The sequence below is a fragment of the Arachis ipaensis genome, chromosome B3, assembly GCF_059453495.1.
Source record: "Arachis ipaensis isolate K30076 ecotype BB chromosome B3, ASM5945349v1, whole genome shotgun sequence".
NCBI lineage: Eukaryota > Viridiplantae > Streptophyta > Magnoliopsida > Fabales > Fabaceae > Arachis > Arachis ipaensis.
The window spans coordinates 102,013,130-102,030,532 of record NC_142438.1 but is presented as its reverse complement, the minus strand read 5'-3'; the positions used below and the strand labels follow the sequence as shown (position 1 = coordinate 102,030,532).

The window sequence follows — 17,403 nt, the reverse complement described above, 5'->3', positions numbered from 1 at the left end:
AGTATACCGGGTCGCATCAAGTAGTAAAACTCACTTAGAGTGAGGTCAATCCCACAGGGATTGATGGATCAAGCAACTTTAGTGGGTGATTAGTTTAGTCAAGCTAACATTGGTGAATTGGGTGGAAAGTAACCAACAGGAAGTAAATTGCTAAGAATTATAAATGACAGAATGTAAATAGGTAGGAAACTTAAATTGGCATAAGCTTAAAGAGCAAGAAAAGTAAATTGACAGAATCTTAAAGAGCAAGAAATGTAAATTGCATCAAATGTAAAGGGAATTGGGTGCAGAGAAATTAAAGAAAGAAAACAAGGAAGTGTAAATAGCAATCAAACAGAGAAGTAAAAAATGCAGCAGATTCAAACAGATTTGGAAAATCACTTGAAAAATCAAAACAGAAAGCAGCTTAGCTCAATTGCAAAATTTAACTGAGAGGTTGAAGATCTCAGGAGCTCAATGAGACTAGAAAACAAGTCTAGATCTCAATCCCTTCCTTGATCCAACAGCAAACAGATTGAAGAAGAAATAGAGATGAAAGCGGTAAAGAGAGCTTTGATTCAAATCACAATTTACTGAAATTATGCAGACAAGCAAACAGAGAGAATTCTCAAGGTGAGATTGAAACAGAATTTCTTCAATTCTCAACCCAAGATTTAAAACAAAAAGGAAAAACTAAAAGAGAGAGCTCTCTAATCCTAGTGCTCCCTAGTTGAGCCAGCCTTTAATGCTCTCTATTAGAGCCCACCTCCTTTTTGAAATGAAATTAATGCCTTTATATAGGCTTTTACAAAATGAAAATAAAAAATGAAAATAATATTTACAAAATGAAATTCCTAATCTAGCTTCTCTGTGTGCCTTTGAGTCATGTGGACTTTGCTTACTTTAGAGTGAAATTGGGTTGAAGATGGATCCGGATGGCATTAGTCTTGAGAAGAAATCCGTTTGAAATTTGGACTTTGGAATATTCACGTTTGAGTCAACATTTGAGGCAATCGTTGACTCAAACGTCTTCGTGAAGGCATTATGCAGAATGGCCATTTTGCTGTCACTCACGTCTGGGTTCACGTTTGAGGTCAAATGTGAGCTCAAACGTGATCTCCACCAAGGCATTCTTTGGCCAACGTTCGACCTCACGTTTGAGGCAAACGTTGGCGCAAACGTGGGCTCCCCTCCAGGGCATCCATCTAGCAACATTTGGTCCTTAAAGATGCCTTTCACTCATGCCTCAATTTCATGCCAAATATGGATTGCCATATATCGTTGGAAAGCTCTAAATGTCAGCTTTCTAACCCAACTAGAATCATCTTAATTGGACATTTACAACTCAAGTTATGCTCCTTTGAAGGGGACAAGGTCGCTGGTGTTGCTGTCACTCACGTTTGACCCCACGTTTGAGGTCAAATGTGAACGCAAACGTTGGGAACATTGCCAGTTTTGGAGGCTCGAACGTGCTGTCCACCCCATACTATTATATATTGTTGGAAAGCCCTGAATGTCTACTTTCCAATGCCGTTGGAAGCGCATCAATTGGAGCTCCACAACTCAAGTTATACTCCGTCGAAGGTGCAGAGGTCAGTTGGCCTCACTGCAGGTTGCCACCATGTTCGTTTATGCACATTTCGGGGCAGTTTTCTCCCTAAATTTTAGTGTCCACCATGCAGTGCCATATATGCTTGGAAAGCTCTTGATTCCTACTTTCTATTGTTTTTTGAATCACCTCATTTGGAGCTCTATAGCTCAAGTTATTCTTGTTGGAAGTATACCCCTTCAGGCTGTGGGGAGCAACATTTCCCAAGGTATTCCTTAGCCAACGTTTGAGGCAAACGTTGGCGCAAACGTTGAGCTCCTGGGTGGCTGTGCTGATGAAGCTTCCTTGATTTGGTCATGGGCCACGCTTTTAAAAGCGTGGCCTAAGGCTCCAAAATGTGCTCCAACTTCAAAGTGTGCCCCAAAGCTCTTTGTTTCTCCTTTTTAGCTTATTTTGTGCTTCTTTGCTTCTTTTTCTTCTTATTTCCTACAAATTTTATCAAATCAAAAGATCAAAAAAATATACCATTTAAGCACCGAAGAATGCAATATTTAAGCACTAATCATTAATTTCTTGTATGAAAAAGCATAGAAAAACATGACATGATGACATGTCATCAATATCAAGCTCCATTCCCTTGGGCCCTTCTTGGAAAACTTCCACCTCACTATAAGCTTCTTCAATTTCAACCTCTTCCTCTTGGTAGATTTCTTCCAATTCAATCTCTTCTTCATTACTTACCAAGGGCATAGGAGGTTGTGCTTCTTCTTCTTGAATCTCTATCTCTTGATCAACCTTTTCAAAGTCTTTAGCCATGATATGCCTTGGAGGTTGTACACCCTCCTCAACATCAAATGCAATCGTCTTGGAAGGAGGCTCTTTGTCTTGACTTTCCCATGGAGGTTCAGCATCTCGCAAGTCTTCAACCACTTTTTCCTCTTCAATAATTACTGCTTTGTCCAGTAGTTTTAATATAAAATCATACTCATCCTTGATGATTTTCTTTCCATGACAATTCCTTTCAACTATTATTTCATCTTCAAGGGTCTTTACTACCTTCATATTTAGGGCCTCCTCTAGCTCCTTATGAAGTATGGATTCGCGAAGATGATCCCTTCTCTCTTGTTCCATGTCAATTGCATCATTGGGATCATGTTGCTCTTGGATTGATGGATGTGGGTGCTCTTCCATGGATGGTGGTGATGGGATGGAGAGATCATTCTGTGGTTGAAAAGGAAGTGCACTAGAGTTTGAGGGTTGATTGTTGAAGGTATTTGGTGGTCCGATTTGGGCGACGAGAGCTTGTATAGTAGAGTTTAGATTGGTAAGTACTTTCTCCATGGAGGTTTAGGTGGATAGGAGGGTTCATTTGGCTCATAAGGTGGTTGGTATGGTGGATACGGGTTATGGTCATATGGAGGTGAATGGTGGAAAGGGGCTTGTGAGTATGGTAGTCCAAAGCTATTTTGAGGAGGTGGTTCATTGGCATATGATGGAGCTTGCTGGTAACTACAAGGGGGTCCACCATATCTATTGTCTTGGCATGCATTGTAGGATGGTCGTTGTCCATGGTATCTTGGAAGGTGATGTTGCCGACAGGGTTGATCAGATCCTCGTGGCTCCTTCCATCTCTGATTGTTTTGACCTTGATGCATTTTCCTGTAATAATTTTCATTCCTTGCAACAGCATTGAGACCAAACTCAAAGCGATGGGGGTGAGAACTCATAATAGCAAATAAAAATTAAAAAACGAAAATAAAAACAAATTTAAATTAAAAGGTTATTGAAATTTAAAAATTTTGAATTTGAAAATTAAATTTTGAAATTTGAATTTTGAAATTTTGAATTTTGAATTTTTTTTTTTTGAATTTTGAAATTTAAATATTGAAATTTGAAATTTGATTTGGAAATAAGATAAGGTTTTGAAAAAAATTTGAATTTTGAAATTTAAAACTAAGATAAGATAAGATAAAAATTTTAAAATAGAAATTTGAATTTTTTTTATGCAAATTTCGAAAATTCAATTAAAATAAAGAGAAAAGATATTTTTGAATTAAATGAGGAAAGAGAAAAACAATAAAATGACACCAAACTTAAAATTTTTAGATCAAAACAAAGAAAACAACTAAGAACAACTTGAAGGTCAAGATGAACACGAAGAACAACTTGAAGATCAGGATGAACACCAAGAACAAATTTTTAAAAAAAATTTAATAACTAAATAAAAACCAATAACCTCTTAATTTACGAAAAAGAAAAAAAAATAAAAACAAATAAACAAGTAAAAAGCAAATATTTACAATAACCAATAATAAGGCACACGTTTGCAATTCCCCGGCAACGGCGCCATTTTGAAGAACGGAAGATTGACGGTTTAGAATTCAGAATAAATTCCCGTTGCAAGTATAGTTTCTAAACCAAGCAATCATCCTTTCTTACAAATGTTTTGGTTGTCACAAGTAACAAACCCTTTAAAATTGATAACCGAAGTATTTAAACCTCGGGTCGTCTTCTCAAGGAACTGCAGGGAGGTGTTCTTATTATTGGTTATGATTTTTGTAAATTGGGGATTTTGAAAGTAGGGAACAAGTAATTTAAATGACAAGTAAAATAAATAAATAACTGTAAAATAAACTCTTGGCAAGGTATGAAAATTTGGAAGTCCTATCCTAGTTACTCCTATGAGAATTGAAGTTAATCCCACTTAGTTAACCTTTACGAGAGCAAGGGAAAGTCAAGTGAACTAATTAGTTAGATTCCCAAGTCCTAGCCAACTCCTAAGGAAATACTAGAGTTAGTGGAATTTCGTCAATTAGCCGACATAACAATCAATCACGATAAGTTGATAACTCAAGAGCCTCCAGTTAATCAATTAAAGCCAAGAATATAAAAAGCTAAACAAGAATCATAAATTTGAAATACCTCAATTGCATTTAATAAAAGGAAATTAATCCAAACATAAAGAGTTCATAAGCTAAATTGATAAAATAAATAAAAAGGACATTGAACCTGGAACTCGGAAGAAATTGTAAGTTGGAATAATAAAGTTGAAATAATAAGAAATCCTAATTCCTTTAAGAGGAATCCTAATCCTAAATCCTAAGAGAGAGGAGAGAACCTCTCTCTCTAAAAACTACATCTAATCCTAAAATTATGAATTATGAGAGCATAATCATGAATGAATGGATTCCCCCACTTTATAGCCTCTAATCTGTGTTTTCTGGGCCAAAAACTGGGTCAAAAACAGCTCAGAAATTGCCCCCAGCGATTTCTGTTACGTTCAGGTTGCGGCAAAGTGACGTGGAGGCGTCGTCCACGCGTTTGCGTGGATTGCATTTTTGCGAGGTCACGTGTCCGCGTGATCCACGCATTTGTGTCACTTGGCGTCGAAGCAGCTATGGCAAATTATATATCATTGCGAAGCCATGGAGGTTATCTTTCCAACGCAACTGGAACCATCTCATTTGGATCTATGTAGCTCAAGTTATGACCATTTGAGTGCGAAGAGGTCAGGCTGGACAGCTTAGCAATTTCTTCAATTTCTTGTATTCCTTCCACTTTTGCATGCTTTCTTTCCATCCTCTGAGTCATTCCTGCCCTGTAATCTCTGAAAACACTTAACACACATATCACGGCATCTAATGGTAATAAGAGAGAATTAATATTAGCAAATATAAGGCAAAAGAAGCATGTTTTCAATCATAGCACAAATTTTGGGAAGGAATTGTAAAACATGCAAATAGTATGAATAAGTGGGTAAAGAGTTGATAAAAACCACTCAATTGAGCATAAGATAAACCATAAAATAGTGGTTTATCAATCCCACCACCTCGCCCAATGAAAAACTAAAGAGGTCGGACGAGTTGAAAGTCCACCTCACACCAAAGAGGTCGGACGAGTTGAAAGTCCACCTCACACCGAAGAGGTCGGACGAGTTAAAGGTCCACCTCACACCGAAGAGGTCGGACGAGTTGAAGGTCCACCTCACACCAAAGAGGTCGGACGAGTAGAACGTCCACCCCACACCGAAGAGGTCGGACGAGTTGAACGTCCACCTCACACCCCTGAGAGACATGTTCATATGATAAATGGAGGATTCGCAGGAGGAGGGATCTCTAAATCATCTTGCAAAAGACACCTCAAAGAGGTATCTTAAGGAAGGGAGAGAGGTTTGAAAAGGACAACGGAGTGCGAACAAGCCTTCCGAGATTTCAAAATATTCTTGGGGCAACCACCCATTCTTACCAAACTACCAGAAACTGAAGAACTCATATTATACCTCGTAGTGGAAAGTCGGACAATAGCCTCAGCACTTGTCAGAGAAGACGAAAATGGGCAACAACCCGTCTACTTCATCAACAAAGCTCTACAAGGTGCCGAACTAAACTATCAAAAGATAGAAAAAGTTCGTCTACGCCCTCATACTCACCTCCCGACGACTCCACCCATACTCTCAGGCTCACACTATCAGAGTTCGGACCAACCAGCCCATAAAGGATCACTAAAAAAGGGGAATAAAGCCTTCCTAACTAGGCAAAGGTAAAAAAAAAGGTTGAAACACCTAGTATCAAAGTTGCTAAGCTGAAAGGTAGGAGTCTGAAAAAGACGCTACTTAAAAAGCAAAGGCAATCATAAAACTCGAACAGGGCTCAAAAGTCATCCAAATAAACTAAAAGGTTAAAGTTTCAGAACAGAACACTACCTAGAAAGTTATTAGAAACCGACTAAAAGCCCGAAACACCAAACACCATGCTGCGAGGACGAAATCGCCAAAAGCAAGGAACTCGGATAGAAGTTGTCAAACACAACTAGAAGAAGTGTAGACCAATAAACAAAGGTAGTGGTTCGTAAAGGAACACTACCTCAAGGACCCCATAAAGGGTGTTGGCCAGAAAAGACCAACACCTAATTCTAACAAGTGGCTAGGCTGAAAAGGCAGAAAGACCACAAAGGGACGCTACCCCAAGGTGAAGACCAGAGAGGATAAAAAGCATCCTTCAGCCAGCACACTACCAGAACGGTCAAAGCAATGAAGTTGCAACAGTAAAAGCATTTAAAAACTCAAAGGTTACCTAAACAGCAACTCAGGAGTAAAAGTGTTTTGATTAAAAACTAAAAGGTTTCTAAGAAGCAACCACAATTGTCTAGAGAACCATTCAAAATATTACAAAATAAAGAGTTTAAAGGTCCACAACTCGGACCATACCAGCACATAATTAAAAGAGCAGTATAAAAGAGGAGTCAGAAGGGATCCAGCTTTGCCCCCGTCGCCACATTCAGAGGAGCTGGAGGAATGACTTAAATCAGAACAGCTCCGATGACACCATCCGGGCCATTTAAGATCTCCACGTCGGGGTCTGCCTCAGGTCGGGATGTCTCACCAGAAGGAGCTGTAGAAGCCTTGGCCGTAGAGTCAGAAGGAGGAACCTCATCATCATCAGGGTTGGGCACAATCTTGCCATCCTCCACAATGTTGTCCATGCTAAATAAGGTGAGGTCGGCATCAGGAGCAAGAACTCGGACCTAAGATTTCAAATTCTCTTACATAGCGGTCATGCCATTCACTATGTGACCTTGCAGCTCGGTGTAATCATCATAAGAGGACTGGAGTTTTTCCTTAAACTCCAAGAGCTCACCATAAGTCTGGGTGTAGCTTTCCTTGGCCTTCTTCGCTATATCTTCAGCTAAATTGGCAGCCTTCTCCGCAGTAGTGGCCTAGGCCTTCTCCCTCTCCACAGAAAGCTCCAGCCCAACATTCTTTGCCTCCAACTCAAGCCTCAATCCCTCCACCCTCTCTTAATTGGCCTTAGCACTCCCAAGGAAGGTGCTGGTAGCATTGATAGGAGACTTCTTGAACTCCTTCGACAGTGCAGTACTAAGGTTGGCCATCCGGATACTATTGCTGGATATAAAATTGAGATGCTTGAGGATGGACACATCATCAGTTGAAACAAACCCATATGGAGTGATGTACTCCGCAGCAAAGGCTACGCCATCAAAATCCTTATCATCGAGGTTGTAAGTACCTGCAGTTCTTTGCCTTTTGGGGGAAGGCCCAGATGAAGAAGGGAAAGAGGCAGCACCAGAAGTTACCAGAGGCGGTTCAGTAGAGGCCACCCGAACTTGAGGAGTCGGAATAATCTTCCTCGGACCTTGAGGTCCCGAGTCCGGCTTCTTCGGTGGGATCTGGGAAGAACCCTCCCCCGACGTCTTTCTCTGTAAGTTCTGGGTAGCCACCATTTTCTTGGTCTTACGGAGGACCTTCATCGAATCAGAACTGGCAACCATCTCAGAAAACAAGGAATCACAAAAACAGTTATATAGTGGACAATGACAAACAAACGATAGTAAAAAATTCTTTGTAGGAAGTCGGGTGCTACCTAGCTCGGAACAGAGAAGAGCAGGATCCCCTAAAAACTTCTTTGTATCCAAATGAGGATGGTCTCCTCAATGCTCCTCCAAAACACCAACAAAGGCCCTTTCTACCTCATCAAGACTCTCTAAAAAATACTTAAGAACTACAAGGTTTTCTTGCCACCAAAGAGGAAAGAGAGGTTCCTTGTTCTCATCAAGAAAAAAAGGGGTGAACACCATCTACAGCCCGAACTTTGAAATAGAAGTTTTCAAAATCATGAAAGGAGTCGTCATAAATAGAAAAGACTTTTCTACCCTGGGTAGCCCGGAAGGAGATCCAAGAAGCTTTCTTCTTGGCCGCCCCGGGTTTGGTCAGCACAAACAAATAAAGGAATAGGCAAACGGAAGGTCGGACACCCAACTCCTGACACAGTAACTGAAAAATCTTCATGAAAGCCCAATAGTTGGGATGAAGCTGAGATGGGATAAGCTTGCAGTTCCAAAAGAGGTCGGTCTCAAACTCAGTAAAAGGAAGGGTAATACCTAACTTGGTAAAAAAGCAGTCATACGCATAGAAGAACGGATGCTCGGCCCGACTTAAAGGAGTAAAACTGACCTTCTCCTCAGGGTTGGAAGACACCAACTCATAGTCTTTCTCATCTTCCCTATTCCCACAAATCCTATGAAACCTCCTAAATTTTTCACAATATTCCCGATCTGCCACAGTAACACACCCTAACACTACGGAATCTAATCAGTCAGCCATACCAGGAGGGACCTTTGTGGACATCTCAACAATATTTCTACGAGAAGACATAGAAACTACACCTACAGTAAGAAAATAAAGAGGTGTCACTACTAAACAACTCGGCCAAAACAAGAAAGTGAAGAAACAACCAGTGAGCAGCCAACAAAAACACAAAGGGCGCCCCAGGGTTCACAAAAGCAAAAACCGCAACCCAGAGTCACCCTTTGGAGGCGATGGAGGCACAGATGGAAAAGTGCAAAAAAGATCAAAGAAAATCGAAAGCCCTAGCCCTAACCTTTTTTAGCAACAGCAAGATGAAAAGATCAAAACTTCAAACGGAAAACAGAAGCATGCAGTAGAAACAAAACACCAAACAGAAAGATCACAACCATGAAAAAGAATGTGAAATGCACAAAGCAAAGTACCAACCTAAAAATGAGACGAAGCAGTAGCGGCGAACGAACAGCGAAGCACGGACGATCCACACCAACAAGCGCCTCGAAGCCTCAAGGAAAGGAAAAAACATGGGGCAAATTAGCAATCGATAGTGAAAGAAAGTTTTTTTCTCAGAAAGCAGAAGAAAGGAGATGGAAGCAAGAAACTGAAGAAAACAAAAACCCCTTTGATTTCAAACAAGAGACAAAGAGGGAAACGAAACGGCAAAGGAATAAAGGCCCAATTAAAAGGCTTTAAAAGCTTTCGCATGAACCCAAGAAACTAACGCACTCGAGAATGACGCAGCATTTAAAGAGCAACAAAAAAAACGCTTCTCGTTTTGAAACAATATTAAAGACGCAAAAGCTCACCCGAATGGAACAACAGCACCTCGGGCACGGTCAACAAGAATATGCTTTAGCCCGACCTCCCCCTAGAAAAGGTCGAAGCTTGGGAACGAGAACAATCTCGGGAAAAGGTCAAAGCTTAAGCAGGGGCACTGTTCTTACAATGGTCCGAGATATAGGGTCGGGTTGGCTGAAGGCAAAGGGACCGACCTCATGAAAGGTTGGCCCACTACCGACCTCTTCACAAAGAGCTCGGAAAATCGCCACAGAGGCCCAAAGAGGCCCAAAAAAACCACCGCTTTCTAGGAACGTGGTTGACAAAAGATATGATCTCACCCGCAAAAGATAAGATATGATAACAAACTTATCTCAAAAGAAGATCGGCAAACACCACTATAAATACACTGGAGCACCCAGGTATAACTCATACTCCAATCCTACAAAAAACCTGCCTAAAACCCGTACTGACTTAAGCATCGGAGTCTCTTGCAGTACCACCACCCTCCGATGATCGATGACCAGCAACACCTCAAGATCCGACAAGTCGGACCTGACAAGCCAGACCAGACCGGAAGATCTCATCCAAGATCGACCTCGAAGTTTCAGGTAACCCCCGGAACAGGCGGGATGGACCTCTGATTGAATCCGCCGCGGCTGAGAGTTTCTCGATGTTCCTTCCCTATAAGGGGCATGTGTTCTCTCTCAAGATGGAGGTAGTGCTAGCGTGAAGTCATCGTGGTAGGGCTCTGTCTCTAACTCATATGCCGTGTGATCGTTTTTGTATTGATTGTCCGCTATTATCAAGGATTGAGCTCCAGGTCCCTGGCAACGGCGCCAATATTCTGAGGATTACCTAAAACGGTGATTTGGGCCTAAACGTGAGGTCTAGACTCCTTCTGAGGCAGAAATCGACCTGTTCTGGTGCCGAGATGCCATCGTCCGAGTTCCTCGTGAGGAGGTGGGGGATGGGGGATGGTACCTGCAAGAGACTCCGATGCTTAAATAAGGAAGAGTTTTGAGCAGGTTTTAAGTATATTAGAACGTTAGTATACCTGAGGGTTGTCAGTAGGGGTGAGCACGGGTCGGTTTGATTCGGGTTCAAGGTAAAATTAGAACCGAATCAATTAAAATGTAATTGGTTTGGTTTGGTTCGGATTTGTATTTTTTTGTGTATGTACCCGAACCAAACCAAACCGATTAAGAACGGATTGGTTCGGTTCGGATAATTGGGTTCCCGATGACTTTGAGATTCATAAAAAAATCCAAATTTTTATCTTAAAAATTCAGCAAGTACAATAAACATGTAACATCAATAGAAATAATCCAAACATGTTAAATACCAAATACATTAAAAACTAAACACATTAAAATCCAAACATATTAAACACTAAATACATTAAAATCCAAACATATTAAATACCAAACATATTAGAAGCTAAATACAAAAGTGTAATAGAAATATATATTTTTTATTTAATTAATATATGATCGGGTTCACGGGTTGGTTCAAATTCCGCACCTCCAGAACTGATACCCGAACCAATCACTAGAAATAGCCATCGGTTTGGTTCGGATTGGACCCAATTACCCGTTGATTCCAGAACCAATTTAATTGGTTTGGTTTGGGTTCAGACGGGTAATCGAGTATCTGCTACCTGTGCTCACCCCTAGTTGTCAGTGTATTTATAGTAAAAAGATAACCACTTTTTTGAGTAGATCCACTTTTATTGCTGGATAGCCATTCTCTTTTATTTTGGGAGTTTGTTGTCTATCTTTTAGGAGAAATAGAGATAGCATGAGACATTTAAAAAGGCATATACTTATTTAAATAAGTAGAACTGATTCCTCTTTTTATATCTGACCTCCTTAAAAAGGTTGGGTGAATAGAAAAGTCCATATTTAAGAGACTTTTATTCTTATTAGGCTTGATTGCATTTGAATCAGGATATGAACATATACCATTAAATAAAAATAGATTATATTTAAAAATAAAAATTAAACTTATGCAATAAATAATAGGATTGCAATTGGTTTACCGTTCATAATTAAAACCTCCAAAACGGACCATTAACGCTAGGAGTCCCATGGTAAATCGTGGTATTAACCATGGTTTTTCAGCTGCTGTTTTCCTTAATATAAATCGTTGTATTTAATTATGCATTAGGTTCTCTATTTTCAAACCCATAAAACGCAAATGTACCTCATGATTTATGCTCATCTTCAGACTACATAAATTGTTGTTTTTATCTATGATTTATCCCTAAATCTAAAACTTGTATAAAAACCACGATTATATAAATTGAGAAGACAAAATAGTAAAAAATTGTTTTAAGACAATCTAATAATTATAGAACGTAAATAATTTAAATAAGTAAATTACCTAAAATATCTGACATATCCATTCCAAAACACAAAAAGGAATGAAATCCAGTTTAACACCAAGCAACAAGAGCATCTGTTGCACTTGATTTCTCATCCGTTGCTGGTACTACTTCTATAATAACCCTGTGTCCCTGTCATCATCATCAATGATAAAACATGTAACGGTCATAAAAAGTGCATGCACAAAGCTAGTAGTCTAGTACTGCTCTCATTAAAAAGTAGAGTTAGAAAGTAACTAACACCAAATTAATTTGAAATTTCTTTAACCTTGTAATAACGGGATACTCACAATTTGTGATATTCACTTCATATATTAAATAATCTGAAATCAATTTAAATCAAATAGACGAATTCTTTGACCTTTAAAAAGAAAATTACCTCTGTTTTTATCTGTAAGCCAATTAGAAATAGGCTGCCGTAAGTTAACAAAAGAAAATAAAAATAAAAAAGGGGAGAAAACAATGCAACGAATATCTAGCGGTGGGGTTGAGTTACAGTGACCAAAGCAGTAAATGAGGTTTTAAAAAAGGGTTGGGTTGGGTTGCTTCCTTTTCAAAACAAATTCCAATTTTCCATAGACTCAGCACCAACACGAAAACGCGCTCTTCTCCCTTTACCTTCTTCGATAGCACAAACAACCTTCCGACCGGAACATCTCCGATCTGCCAGATCGGAGAAGCTACATCCGATCCCGATCCACCGAATCCTTATTCCGAAGCTCAACCGATCCGAACATAAATGGAGAGCTTGATCTCATTGGTGAACAAAATCCAGAGAGCTTGCACCGCCTTGGGTGACCACGGCGAAGCCAGTGCTCTCCCTACTCTATGGGACTCCCTCCCCGCTATCGCCGTCGTCGGTGGCCAGGTCTCACTTCCGATTCCTCTCTTACTCTTTCGATCTGTACCTTATTCACTCTGGTTCTTATACTCTTAATGTTGGCTCGTCTTCCTCTTTCAGAGCTCTGGAAAGTCCTCAGTATTGGAGAGCGTTGTCGGCAAGGACTTCCTACCTCGTGGATCAGGTCATTCTCGTTTTATTTCTGTTAGATTTTTATTATTCTATTACTATCGTTGAGTATTGTGAATTGATGCGTGGAAATTTTTGTGCAGGGATTGTTACGCGGCGACCTCTTGTGTTGCAGCTTCACAAAATTGACGAGGGAAGCAGAGAGTATGCAGAGTTTCTCCACCTACCGAGGAAGAGATTCACTGATTTTGGTACTTTTACCCTTCTTGCTGCTTATATGCTTCTTCTTTTCTATCTATCTTGCTGATAAATGAATAGTAATGTGATTTGGAATTTGAATGATTGGTGATGTAATTTGTGTAGCTGCTGTGAGAAAGGAGATTCAAGATGAAACTGATAGAGAGACAGGACGAACCAAACAAATTTCTAGCGTCCCTATTCATCTTAGTATATATTCTCCTAATGGTGCGTCTTTAGGTTTCTTTTTCTTTTATTTGTTTTATTCTGTTTCATCCCACATTTCTGTTTATCTTGGGGGGAATGGATCTTGGTGGTTGTTTTTATCCAACAAAAAGAAATGTTAAACATTGGCTTATCATTTGGACCTTTGCAGTGGTTAACTTGACGCTGATTGATCTTCCTGGGCTTACTAAAGTCGCTGTAGGTAAGCAAATGATCAATGACATTTCCACTGAGTTGTTAAACTTTTATGGTGAACACGATGCTAACTAATGGTTTCTCTAAATACAGAGGGTCAACCAGATAGTATTGTGCAAGACATTGAGAACATGGTTCGCTCCTACATTGAAAAGGTAGTTCATTCACGTGCTAAATCCTCCACTCAATTGATAAATCCTCTGATAGGAAATAACATCATATAACTTTCCTTGAATTGTATGGTACAATTTATAAGATAATAGAGTATCTTCTGAAAGTTTGTTCATAATGCAAAAAATCTAACAGTATATTGTTTTGCTGCACTTAATAGTTGCTCTTTCAAACATCACAGGGGATGTGTTTTGATTGGTTTTTATTTTATTTTTTTATTATCTTATTTTGTTTTTTTTTTTTTTTTTTGGGGGGGGGGGGGGGGGGATAGTCCATGCTAGCTAAGATTTTCCATGTGTGAAATGTTGTGTGCTGAATTTGTTGTTAATTTGCAGCCGAACTGTATAATTTTGGCTATTTCTCCAGCTAATCAAGATCTTGCAACATCTGATGCAATTAAAATATCCCGCGAAGTGGATCCTACTGGTACTTTATTTTATTTTTGTAGGCTTTAATGTGCTTTGTGTTGCATGCATTCCATGTATTTTCTGTTGCTGATCTAATTCTTATTCTATTGATTTTTCAGGGGACAGGACAATTGGAGTTTTGACAAAGATTGATCTTATGGATAAGGGTACTGATGCAGTTGACGTAAGTTGAAGATATTTCAAAAGAAAAATTGAAAAAGCATTTGAAATTCTTTCATCTTTGTACGGTTATTTATCTATCAAATATGAAAGTAGACGCTTCCTTCCTGAAGGATGCTTATTATTAGGAAAGTGATTCTGAATATTTTTGAGAATATGAGCCTGATTTCAGTTCTATTTGAACTTGTTTATTATTTTGAGAGAATTGTTTGATAAATTAGTCTTGTCAAACAATGTAGAGGAAAAATTTAGAGTTCTTGTGTTAGGTGTGGAATTTCGTGTCAGTCTCAATCACTTCTCCTGAAGAATGGACAGCAGTTTCTACGAAGTTAAAAGGTTTTGATTACTGATTCAGTACTGATCTGTATTATTTTTGCACAGATTTTAGAAGGGAGAGCTTATAGGTTGAAGTTTCCTTGGATTGGTGTTGTGAATAGATCACAACAAGATATAAACAAGAATGTTGATATGATTGCTGCCAGACGTAGAGAACGTGAGTACTTTAATAGTACCCCTGAGTATAAACACCTTGCTAAGAGAATGGGTTCTGAGCACCTAGCCAAGATGCTCTCGAAGGTACAAAAATTACAATACATATCATCATTGGCCTATTCTTTTGCTTTTGTTAAATGTGATTCTTGTTATAGTGCCCCCTAATGCCTAAATCATAATGCTTTTTTATACCAGCATTTGGAGACAGTTATCAAGTCCAAAATTCCTGGCATTCAATCTCTTATTAACAAGACAATTGCTGAACTTGAAGCTGAATTGACACGTTTAGGAAAGCCTGTTGCAGCTGATGCTGGGGTATGCTTGCTCTTCATTGTTCAAGTGATTTGCCTTATCAATTCCAATATGGTTATTTTTATAGGTCCCATGCTTTGCTTTTGTTGGATTGATCTTTGGTAGCTGACTAGTTGTTATGATGACAAGATGTCATGACACTTCATTTTCCCAGAGGATGACTGATATTTTCTAATGACTGTGGCACTTGGATGCAGGGAAAGTTGTACGCAATCATGGAAATATGCCGTTCATTTGATCAAATATTTAAAGAACATCTTGATGGCGTGTATGTTTAAATCTTTTTTCTTCTTTCTATTTAATTTTTTAAATTTCATAACCTATCATTACCTGTTCGTTTTGTAGTTATCTTTGTGCTTTATTCATGTTTTTTGTACTAACTTTTATAATTTATCAATCTCATACAGGCGACCTGGAGGTGATAAAATATATAATGTCTTTGACAATCAGCTCCCTGCTGCTTTGAAAAGGTTACAGTTTGATAGGCAGCTCTCAATGGAAAATATAAGGAAACTTATCACAGAAGCTGATGGGTATCAACCTCATCTTATTGCTCCAGAACAAGGATACCGTCGACTTATTGAATCTTCTCTAATTACTATTAGGGGCCCTGCTGAGGCAGCTGTTGATGCGGTATGTATTATCATGGTAGAACATTCATACAGCAATTGGAAGTTCACTGCCAGTCATTCCAAACAAGGGGAATTTATTTGTACCCAAAACCATTTTTTTTCAGACCTTGTTTGTGAAAAGGACATGGTGAAAAAGAATACATAAGAGAATTCCTCTCATAATTCTAATTGGCAACTTAGCCTCTTGAAGAGAAAAACCATAGCCTTAACTTCAGTATTGCCCTGCGTTTGATGCATCCTGTGTTTTTGTCATAGTCGATTCATTTACCCTTTCAACTTTATTGTTTGGTTTTGTTGTTCATGCTCTTTGATGTGTTGTTTTGAATTGAATGCATCCAGGTTCATTCATTATTGAAAGACCTGGTTCACAAAGCTGTTAGTGAGACATTGGTATGTTTCAATTTTTGTTGATTTAATATTTGTTTTGTTTTCTTGCCTCTAAATTTGTGCTTGATAAGTATCATATTACTTATGATATTTGAACCCGTCCATATTCCATAAGTTGCTTGCATGACTTACAGGACTTGAAGCAATATCCTGGTCTCCGAGTTGAGGTAGGGAGTGCGGCTGTTGATTCATTAGAGAGAATGAGGGAGGAAAGCAAAAAGGCAACACTGCAGCTTGTTGACATGGAGTGTGGCTATCTGACAGTTGATTTCTTTCGGAAGCTTCCTCAAGATGTTGACAAGGGTGGCAATCCTACCCACTCAATTTTTGATCGATATAATGATTCATATCTAAGGAGAATTGGTAAGTTCTACCAAAAAATAAGAGTATCTAATTCAGTCTGTAATTCCATAATTACAACCTAGTTCGTATTATGTTGGAAATGCATATAAGTACTGACGGTGCCCATGTCTCTGTAAAAACAGGAACAACAATTTTGTCTTATGTCAATATGGTGTGTGCAAGCTTGCGGCATTCAATTCCCAAGTCTATTGTGTATTGTCAAGTGCGGGAAGCAAAACGTAGCCTACTTGATCACTTTTTCACCGAGCTAGGCAAAATGGATGTAAGATATCCATCCCTCTTTCCAATACTTTCATTTATTTACTGAACATTATGTTTTAATGTTCTTGCGTTGTTTTTCATTTGATCTTGATATATTGTTTTACAGCAAAAACGGCTGTCATCATTGCTGAATGAGGATCCTGCGATCATGGAAAGACGTGGTGCCCTTGCAAAGAGGCTCGAGTTATACCGAAGTGCACAAGCTGATATAGATGCAGTTGCTTGGTCTAAGTAGATGTTTTTATCCACTGTGTTATACGAGGCCGATATTTTCACGCTCATTCTTCATTTAGTCAAGATTATTGTTATTGTATCTAATATTTGTATTGCCATCTTTCCTAAATGCCTGACCTGAAAGAAAAGAAAATGATTTTTTTGGGCGAGATTGTTGAGTGTCTTCCCGCCCTATATCTAATCTACATAGATTCTTCACTTGTTAATTCCTGAACTTCCCAGCTTTCACTCATCTCAGTAAATAAATACAAAAGAGAGAGCATTGAGTTAACATTACATATTACATAGTCAACAACATAACATAAGAAAATAACATTTGAAACTTTTAAAAATAAAAAATTTCAAATGTAATTAAAAAAACTACGTTTATGTTACACTTGCGGTACATAGCCGGTCTCAAATCCGAATAAAGGAGGAGGGTTGTGTTAGGTCTTCGACAACCAATATAAAAATATAGTCGAATCCCCATGACATGAATCAAAGATATTATTGCGCTAAAGCTAGGTCGTTGTCCGGAAGCAACGCGCTGTATGGCTGGAGTACG

General features: G+C 38.9%; 1 protein-coding gene and 1 pseudogene across 1 annotated transcript; one reads left to right on the top strand and one right to left on the bottom strand.

Annotated features, from left to right (window-relative positions):
• Positions 1 to 7,208: 7,208 nt before the first annotated feature.
• Positions 7,209 to 7,816, bottom strand: LOC148571827 (uncharacterized; annotated as a pseudogene).
• Positions 7,817 to 12,139: 4,323 nt separating this feature from the next.
• On the top strand, positions 12,140 to 17,008 carry LOC107630697 (dynamin-related protein 5A). The gene is made up of 16 exons (XM_016333902.3): positions 12,140 to 12,661; positions 12,755 to 12,818; positions 12,907 to 13,014; positions 13,127 to 13,228; positions 13,377 to 13,427; positions 13,514 to 13,575; positions 13,927 to 14,017; positions 14,118 to 14,182; positions 14,560 to 14,754; positions 14,866 to 14,985; positions 15,180 to 15,250; positions 15,390 to 15,615; positions 15,954 to 16,004; positions 16,136 to 16,364; positions 16,487 to 16,626; positions 16,732 to 17,008. Exons 1-16 carry the CDS (start codon positions 12,533 to 12,535, stop codon positions 16,858 to 16,860), a joined length of 1,833 nt encoding a protein of 610 aa, XP_016189388.1. The 5' UTR covers positions 12,140 to 12,532; the 3' UTR covers positions 16,861 to 17,008.
• Positions 17,009 to 17,403: the final 395 nt, after the last annotated feature.

Coding starts and splice junctions, on each gene's coding strand:
- LOC107630697 (XM_016333902.3), top strand. CDS start 12,533: ATGGAGAGCTTGATCTCATTGGTGAACAAAATCCAGAGAGCTTGCACC. Junction 13,576..13,926: donor TTCGCTCCTACATTGAAAAG/GTAGTTCATTCA, acceptor GTTAATTTGCAG/CCGAACTGTATAATTTTGGC. Junction 14,183..14,559: donor AGGGTACTGATGCAGTTGAC/GTAAGTTGAAGA, acceptor ATTTTTGCACAG/ATTTTAGAAGGGAGAGCTTA.